General features: G+C 34.1%; 2 protein-coding genes across 2 annotated transcripts; both read left to right on the forward strand.

Moving 5' to 3' along the window:
* Positions 1-261: 261 nt before the first annotated feature.
* Positions 262-4,303, forward strand: LOC105113924 (bifunctional aspartate aminotransferase and glutamate/aspartate-prephenate aminotransferase-like). The gene is made up of 10 exons (XM_011010293.1): positions 262-435; positions 753-990; positions 1,125-1,218; positions 1,338-1,441; positions 1,904-2,152; positions 2,233-2,346; positions 2,505-2,588; positions 3,428-3,598; positions 3,674-3,787; positions 3,994-4,303. Exons 1-10 carry the CDS (start codon positions 299-301, stop codon positions 4,132-4,134), a joined length of 1,446 nt encoding a protein of 481 aa, XP_011008595.1. The 5' UTR covers positions 262-298; the 3' UTR covers positions 4,135-4,303.
* A 2,190-nt stretch (positions 4,304-6,493) lies between these two features.
* Positions 6,494-8,287, forward strand: LOC105113925 (protein NEN4-like). Its single transcript, XM_011010294.1, has 5 exons — positions 6,494-7,149; positions 7,324-7,370; positions 7,469-7,532; positions 7,662-7,835; positions 7,929-8,287. The coding sequence occupies exons 1-5, from the start codon at positions 6,700-6,702 to the stop codon at positions 8,019-8,021; spliced, it is 828 nt and encodes a 275-aa protein (XP_011008596.1). The 5' UTR covers positions 6,494-6,699; the 3' UTR covers positions 8,022-8,287.
* The last annotated feature ends 516 nt before the right edge of the window (positions 8,288-8,803 follow it).

An 8,803-nucleotide genomic window follows, 5' to 3' on the forward strand; every position in this document is an offset into this window, starting at 1 on the left:
ATAAAAAAACTAATTAAAAAAATACAAAATAAAATAAAACGAGCAAGGAGGTGTTTAAACATGACTCTGTTTGGTTTTGTATCTGAAAATTTCTGAAATTTTAGAAGTTTTTAATTTATTTTAAGTTAATTTTTTAATATTTTTATATAATTTTAATATATTAATATTATAAATATTACTTCGAATACATTTTCAAAAACAAAAATATTTTGAAAAAACACCAGCCGGCATGCTACTAAACGGGCCTCTATAAAGAGAATCATTCAGTATCCTCACTACTAAAGAGAATCATTCACTCATGGCGGCTACTTCAACTTCAAGCAGTTATCGTCTTGGTTTCCGACTCCACCAACAACTCGCACCCTGTTCAGGTTCTCACCCTCAAACCTCCGGAGCCGTGTCCTTTCTTTCAGGCTCTCACAATTTCTCCTTCAAGTAAATTTCTTTCACTTTCCAATCAATCCTGCAACTATTTATCATTGTATTACTAATGGGTTTTCTCAAGATTTTCAACCTGAATGTTAACGATAATTGTGTTTTAGCAACTTTCTGAAGAAGGTTTTGTTTTGTTTTCGTCATTGGCTGTTAATGATTATTAATAAAGCTAGCTTCTTTCTACAAGGCAATGTGTACTGTTCTGATATGAAATTTCAAAGCCTGCCATTTTTGTTTCTCTGTTTGTGTGTTTCTTATGTTGGCAATGGTATACCACAATTGTTTTGCGACCACTACTAATGTATTATACTTGATAGATCGCTGGAGACTACTAGACGATCACGGTTGTCTGGAATAAGTGTAGTTGTGAAGGCAGAAAGAAGGTCTGAAGAGATGCAACTCGATATTTCTTTGAGTCCAAGGGTGAATGCTGTAAAACCTTCAAAGACAGTGGCCATAACAGACCAGGCTACTGCGCTTGTGCAAGCTGGGGTTCCTGTTATTCGTTTGGCTGCTGGAGAGCCTGATTTTGATACACCGGTTGTAATAGCAGAGGTGATTCTTTTTCTTTTCTTTTTTCCTTTTCCAGTTGGAGTTAAGTGCATATCTTTTCTATGCCTTAAAGTGTATGCCTGTGCTTAAACCGATGTTAATAGTTTGATTTTGTTTTTTGGCTGTGAAAAAGCTAGGCTGGAATAAATGCAATTCGCGAAGGTTTCACGAGGTATACTCCAAATGCTGGTACACAAGAGCTTCGAGTTGCAATTTGTCATAAGCTGAAGGGTAAATATAAATATATTTGCAGCAATTTTGTGTTTGCAACCTAGTTGATATGCTTGGGGCATTTCCAGCATGGAATTTATTACAGTTTTTTTAATAAATCATCTCTTAATTTTTGGCAGAGGAGAACGGTATCTCTTACACACCTGACCAAATTTTAGTTAGCAATGGTGCCAAGCAGAGTATATACCAAGCAATGCTTGCAGTTTGCTCTCCTGGCGATGAGGTGAAGTTTTTTATGTCAAAATAATTAGGATTATGGTGCTATCTGCATTTCTGCTGCCAACTAAATGGCACCAGAATTGTTGCCTTCCTACATTTGAGTGTTGGCTTTGTGTAGCATTTAGGACCTGTTTTTGTAACTCTGGATTAAAGTAATGGTTAATTGAATATAGTGCTATGGTTCTCTGCATTTTATATGATTCAGGAAAAAAAACCATCCAGCCAAAGCTAGAGTGCGTATGCAGTGTAAATTCATAGCTAAAAAACACAGATGATAGAAAGCAAGGGAAGAGATTTTGATGTGTAGAAAGAAATAGCTATGCTTTTATATTCTGCAGAATTGTATATATTTTCATTCAGGCAATCAAAGTCGTGTTCTTAATGGAATACAGTAGGAGATCATTATCATTGAAGTTGTCTAATCTTTGAAGGTAGCTCGTGTTCATAAAAAATACCTTACCCTCAGGTTATTATTCCTGCACCATTTTGGGTGAGTTACCCAGAAATGGCGAGGCTGGCTGATGCAACCCCAGTGATTCTTCCAACATCAATCTCTGAGAATTTTCTCTTGGACCCAAAGCAACTTGAATCAAAACTGAATGAAAAGTCAAGGCTGCTGATTCTTTGCTCTCCATCTAACCCAACAGGATCAGTTTATTCCAAGAAATTGCTTGAAGAGATTGCACAGATTGTAGCGAAACATCCTAGGCTTTTGGTATGATTAATCAAACCCTAATTTCAAGTTCTATGGTTTCCTGATATTTAAATGCTGAATTTCTTTGGTATTGCACTCAGGTCTTGTCTGATGAGATATACGAACACATAATATATGCACCTGCTACTCACACAAGCTTTGCATCTTTGCCCGGCATGTGGGAAAGGACTTTGACAGTGAACGGATTTTCTAAGGTAACTTTAACTTACATTTGATTATCAGTCTTAGATATCTACTATCTCAATAATATGATATTTCGTGTATAATTTTGATATGGCTGTGATTTTGAATAAAACCCAAAGCAGTTTGTCTCATTGAATAGATTAACATTTAGAAAGCGGGAAATTTGCAGGCCTTTGCAATGACTGGTTGGAGACTGGGGTATATTGCTGGTCCCAAGCACTTTGTGGCAGCGTGTAATAAGATACAGAGTCAGGTATTGTATCACACCACTTTCCAGGATGAATTGAGTCCATCATGCATGTTCTGAAGTTTTCTTTTATCTAAAGCGTCACTGGCTATTCTTGCGAACAGTTTTCCAGTAGTTTACCTGTTTGCAAATCATGTATGAAGTGGTTAGATTTCAAAATTTCTTTTGTTCGCATAGATCTTTTTTACCTTCCAAAGATTATGGTGGATCAAATAGGCTTTTATTGTCAATTGAACAGAGGTGATTTGCTGCGAGGGTGGAAGGAGCCATTCTGAGCTTCATTGCAGATAGTTAGGAGAGAAAGGGTTAAGGTGAAGTTGCGGGTTCTAAAGAATCAGATGCATGGCTAGTCTAGAGAGACACAGCTTTCAAAATTGATTGTGTGATGAAAGCATACAAGACACAAGATGATACTTGGATCTGGTTACCAAACCATATAGTCAAGAGTGTACTTTATATTATGCCATCTTATATCTCCAAAAGCACTAAATCATTATTCCTATGACCTCTACTCACAATCAGCATTACGCATGAAGCACTCATCAACACATAATGAATTGGATATGCACTAATCACCTGAATGCTTAACCTGAGAAAGACCCGTAAGGAGATAAGAATCTGGAATTTCACACTTGCTTACACAGGCCAGTTTGGCCTGGTAAATTAGGGGCTTTGCGCATGGGGCTGCAATTGCAATTTTTTATGATTCTTTGCTTTTCAGTAAGAATGTTCATGCCTTGCATTGTTGATTTGCAATGCATTGATTTACCTGTTCCAGTAATGCTTGTGATCTCAACCATGACTTTGTTGAAGCCCCAATTGATCTGAGTGCTCTATTTTCCCAGTTTACATCAGGTGCCAGCAGTATATCTCAAAAGGCAGGCGTTGCTGCGCTAGGACTCGGCTATGCTGGTGGGGAAGCAGTGTCTACCATGGTGAAAGCATTCATGGAGCGGAGAGATTTCTTGATTAGAAGCTTTGGAGAAATGGAAGGTGTTAGGATGTCAGAACCTCAGGTACTGGCTTTTGGTTATTTAGACGTATAACCTCCCATCTCCCTCGCTTCTAATTCTAATTGGTTTTACTTGCAGGGAGCATTTTATCTTTTCATTGATGTCAGCTCGTACTATGGAACAGAGGCAGAAGGTTTTGGTAAAATCGAGGACTCTGACTCCCTTTGCCGTTACCTGTTGGATCAAGCCCAGGTACGCATTGTTACAGCCTTACAGGATACTGTTCTGTTTACTTTTGATTGACAATGTTTCTCTATCTGTCTCACCAACAATGTCCAAGTTGAAAATTACTCAGCAACACTTTGATGTTGTTGAAACTACGTTCAAGTAACATGGCATGCAGCATTTATTATACTGCTAAAGATCTTTATAACTTGATAATGGTTGCTTATATACAGGTTGCGCTAGTGCCAGGGGTTGCATTTGCAGATGACAGCTGCATACGTATCTCATATGCAGCATCTCTGACCACCCTACAGGAGGCTGTAGAGAGAATCAAGAAGGCTCTACTCCCACTCAAGTCTGCTGTCCCTGTTTAATGTAGAAGAATGTTAAATTGCAATTGTACTCTTTTAGGGTTTAAAATTGTGTACTACTTCATTGATTGTTACAAATAAAACGTTTTTCTTTGCAATGATCATTGATTTTTGCACTAGCCGTATTAAGTGGAGATGTGAAACAATTCCAATGTTATGCACAGTATTTTCTGCCCTCAATTCATATTGTTGCATCTGCAACTGTTTTACATTTGGCTCTTATTAAGTGAGATTGTTTTTCATTTTTTGGCAAGTTCCCATTCATTCAATAGAAAACTAGCCACCATTTAACTCGCACGAGTTATAAATTTATTTTTCTAAAAAATATCGGGTATATGATTTGTAAATAAAAAATTCAACACAAGTATCCAATTAAATAAATTGATAACAATTTATATAAAAAAAACATAAAAAATCATTAATAATAATCAAAAGAGAAATTAAAAAAAAATAAAAAATGAATAGATTAAGATATTCAAAATTATATTTATTGAACTTGTTTATTTAACTCAATATAAAATAAATCAATACCCTAAAAAACTCATGACCTAAAAAATACAAATGAAGCAGATTGAATAAACTCATATATTAAAAAAAATTGCACCGACAACAAATCAATAATATTATTTTAAAATGCAAATAATATTTTGAGAAATAAAGTTCATTTGTAATTGAATGAGTGAATTGTAAAATAAAAAAACTTTTATAAAAAGAATAAGAACAAAAAAAATAAATAAAAAGAATGAAGATTGAAATTGACAAGTAAAAAATAAAAAGGATAATGATGTATTTTAGTTATTAGAAAAGAGAAAAGGAGGGAAGAAAAACAAAAATGACATCCGATAACAATTCGATCACTTTATTCAGCTACACACCATTTCAAGTGAAAGAGGATAATGTTACACATACAGGGAGATGATGAAAGTGCACCTTTGGCTAGTAAATGGCATCGCACACATCGTCTAAATGACATAGACGCTATCTATAATTTTTTAATTTAAATATTTAAAAGTCAATGTGAAAAATATCAAAACGCCTCAATGATCCTATTAATTATACAAAATACCCATATAAAAATATAAAAATACCTCTAAATGTAAAGCTTTTTTTTTTTTGTCTCATCCAAGACTAAATTTATATTTACTTTGGATATGGACAATAAAAAACTCAGGCCATTAATTTTTTGATTTTAGAAATAAATAAATATTTTAATTGTTAAGAAGTTTGTTAAAAGTAAAGAAAGTTTTTATCAATAATTTTAAATTTTGTTGACTCTAAAAGAAAAGAGTATTTTTATCATACAACAAAAAATACAAATATCCTCAAGAAAAGCTTTATACAAAAAAACATGAAGAGACATAAAAGTATGAAGAGTAAAATAATAATTTCCTGCACACGGTAGCGGATTTATAAAATAAATATACTTGATGATGTTATAATTATGAATTAATGTTAAAAAAATCAATAAATATAATTTTAAAAAAATTATAATAAAAAAAAAAAAATCATATAGAAAAACATTATAGCAATCCACAGTGTTTTATTAAGAAAGCTATAGTACTTACTCCATATAATTAAGTCTTACATATAATTATAATTTTTAACTAGTTCAATATTAAAAAAATAAAATTGATAAAGAAAATAAAAAAAAAACATTAAAAAAAATCCTGTGGGGAAAACACTATAGTAATATAAAAGAAAAAAATTGTAAAAAAAAACCAAAAACCAAAAATAAAAAATAAAATCAACAACTAATTTTAAAAATATCATAACAAAAAAAAACTATATAGAAAAAAACTATAGTAATTTATAATATTTTAAAAAAAAATTATAAAGTTAAATTTTTAATCAGTTTAATATTAAAAAAATAAAATAAATAAATTTAAAGACTTGTGTATGTGCCCTTTCATACGGGAAAGCCCAGCAAACAAGAAACTAAAAAGAAAAGGTTGGACTCAGGCTGAAAGGAAGCCTTCTTGTCGGCTTGGCCCAATATTTGGCAGGGAGGAATAAGGGCATCGTTATTATGTTAGGCTATAGGCTTTAGCTAGAGGTCTTTACTAAGACAAAGAAAAAGAGGACTTCTACGTTGTTTTACATTACTGCTATCCTCCAGTTGTCTTCCTTCTTTAGGTCAGAAGATTCGAAACATAAGCGAACAGGGAATCGGTTCCTTTCTAGGAAGGAGACTTTGCTTCCAATGTTTCCACACGTTCAATTTGCATGTCCTTGTGGGTGAAGAAAGTTCAGACTTTTTACACAGGTCTCGTCTAAAGGTCTCAGAGAAAGCTATTCTTGTCCTTCTTTACGGCAAGATATATCTGTCTGAAGGGAAATGATTTCCTCAAAACATCACCAAGGACACAAAGACGCCTCCATGCAAGGCCTAATCAAGCACCTGACTTGAACTGCAAGACAATCAATCTAAAATGTGAAGAATTCTTTCTTCATAACATGCCTTTGGGCTTTCTTTTATTACTAGCCCACAATTTGTAACACAGTGAAGACAACAGGAATTAGCCAAAAAAACTTGAAATTGAAACCAGTTACCAATACTAAAAACCAGACATGGAGTCGTCTAGTCCTTATCCCGTAGGCTCACCAGAGATTGTGGTCTTCGACTTGGAAACAACGGTGCCTAATAGAGCTGGACAGCGGTTCTGGGTACTGGAGTTTGGTGCAATAACAGTTTGTCCACGTAAACTTGATGAGCTAGATAGCTATAGTACCCTCATAAGACCTAAGGACTTGTCTGCTGATGCATTGAAGTCTAGTCGATGTGATGGCATAACTCGGGGAGCTGTTTCAAATGCACCTGCATTCGAGGAAGTTGCTGATAAAATTTTTAGTATTTTGAATGGTAGAATTTGGGCAGGACATAACATCCAAAGATTTGACTGTGTCCGGATTAAGGAGGCATTTGCAGAGATTGGTAAGCCGGCGCCAGTTCCTGCTGGAATGATTGACTCTTTAGGAGTCCTGACTGAAAGATTCGGCAGAAGAGCCGGTAACATGAAGGTATGCATCTATGCATCAAATCAGAACCATTTTCCCTTCATATATAACATGCATTAAACAGTAAATTTTTGGTGCAATCACATGATCTGCACCTATAAGCACGGCAGCTTAGTGACTTCATTTACAAAATTTCATGATGTTTTCTGTATCCTGATACGGTTCTATTATGTTTAGATGGCAACTTTAGCTGCTTATTTTGGGCTTGGCAAGCAAAAACACAGGTATAAATTCTGGTTTAAACCAGACCCGTGCGTGCTTGATATTTTTCTCTGGTATTATATGAAACCTATAATCATGGTTTTACAACTGCACTAAACAGGAGTCTCGATGACGCTCGTATGAACTTAGAGGTCTTGAAGCATTGCGCTACGGTTTTATTCCTGGTAATCTCTAACATCTTCATCATAATCCCATCCGATTTTATCACACATTTCATCATTATTTACGTAAGGTACATGATTGTTTTTTGAAATCATAATTAATTAACATTTCGGAGTCCTCAATGGATTAAGGAATCATGCCTTCCAAGCGTTTCGAATGCCAAATGGTGCAGCCCTTCAACAATAGTAACTCGAAGCAGAAGTAATGGAAAACTGCCGTGTAGGGAAGAAAATAGCCGAAAATCACCTCCTACTACTCTTGGATACCAAAGAACGGTTCCCTATACACGAGGAAGTCCGGGAAAGGTTTAAGTTGTTCATTGCTTGTAATGTTCAATATTGTCCAATCTATAATGTCAAATACAAGCTACTAATAGCAATGAATTGCATGAACAACAGATGACAGTAGGAGTGAAGGATTTGGTGTGTAAGGCCCAAGAGACCAAATCTTTTAACAACTTACTCAAGCATTCTCGTTCTCTGCTGAGATGAGCAAAGAAACAAGGCTCCTTCCGCTCATTTTGCATCGCCTTCTTTGTGTTGATAAAGATGGATGCATCAAGAGAGGACAAGATGTTAGCTTACCAACATGTAACATATTTGGTTCATCTTGTTTTTCACAGATAGCTTGAAATTGGGTGTGTAAATTATGCCAAGATGCTTAATGGCTTTAAGATTCAGATTGGAAGAGCATTAATTTAATCTTTGTAACTAAGATTATTTGTTCATCCTTCAATTAATTGATTTATTTATTTTTTAAAAGATTTGTCTATTTTTCAGGCGATACAGTTAATTGTGTCTAGGATACAAACAGGAACATAGAAATGGGAGTGTCGTGGCTACAAGAATATCCAAAAGTGTCCAAAACAACGTATAGTAGATAATTATTTGAAATTGTATAGATTTTTTTATGGTTAAGTTGTTATAAATTTAAATTTTATTTTTTTATTTAATAAAAATTAAATATAAAATAATACGAGTTTATACAAATTTTATGCTGAAATGTATATATTAAAAAACAATTTAAATTATAATTTAAATTTTATTTAAAAATTTAAATTATTAAATTAGATGAAAACTGCACTTCGATTATAATATAAAAGGACTCGTTCTTTCCCTCATGTTTTTTGAGTGGATACTGGATGGACCTTTCCGACACAACCAAAGTGGAAAATAAATGTTATCATTACCTTCAGATCCTGAGATGCAATGAATCTAGACAATTCTGGGTGAAATAGCAATTTTTTGTAATAGTTGTCAGTTACGGCATCATA

This window comes from Populus euphratica, unplaced genomic scaffold, assembly GCF_000495115.2.
Source record: "Populus euphratica unplaced genomic scaffold, PopEup_1.0 scaffold472.1, whole genome shotgun sequence".
NCBI classification, from domain to species: Eukaryota; Viridiplantae; Streptophyta; class Magnoliopsida; order Malpighiales; family Salicaceae; genus Populus; species Populus euphratica.

Bases quoted from the DNA above. Each gene is read 5' to 3' on its own strand.
- LOC105113924 (XM_011010293.1), top strand. From the start codon at position 299: ATGGCGGCTACTTCAACTTCAAGCAGTTATCGTCTTGGTTTCCGACTC. The intron at 1,442-1,903 runs GTGAAGTTTTTT...CCTTACCCTCAG, and splicing joins TTTGCTCTCCTGGCGATGAG to GTTATTATTCCTGCACCATT. The intron at 2,589-3,427 runs GTATTGTATCAC...CTATTTTCCCAG, and splicing joins GTAATAAGATACAGAGTCAG to TTTACATCAGGTGCCAGCAG.
- LOC105113925 (XM_011010294.1), top strand. From the start codon at position 6,700: ATGGAGTCGTCTAGTCCTTATCCCGTAGGCTCACCAGAGATTGTGGTC. The intron at 7,150-7,323 runs GTATGCATCTAT...TATTATGTTTAG, and splicing joins GAAGAGCCGGTAACATGAAG to ATGGCAACTTTAGCTGCTTA. The intron at 7,533-7,661 runs GTAATCTCTAAC...CAATGGATTAAG, and splicing joins GCGCTACGGTTTTATTCCTG to GAATCATGCCTTCCAAGCGT.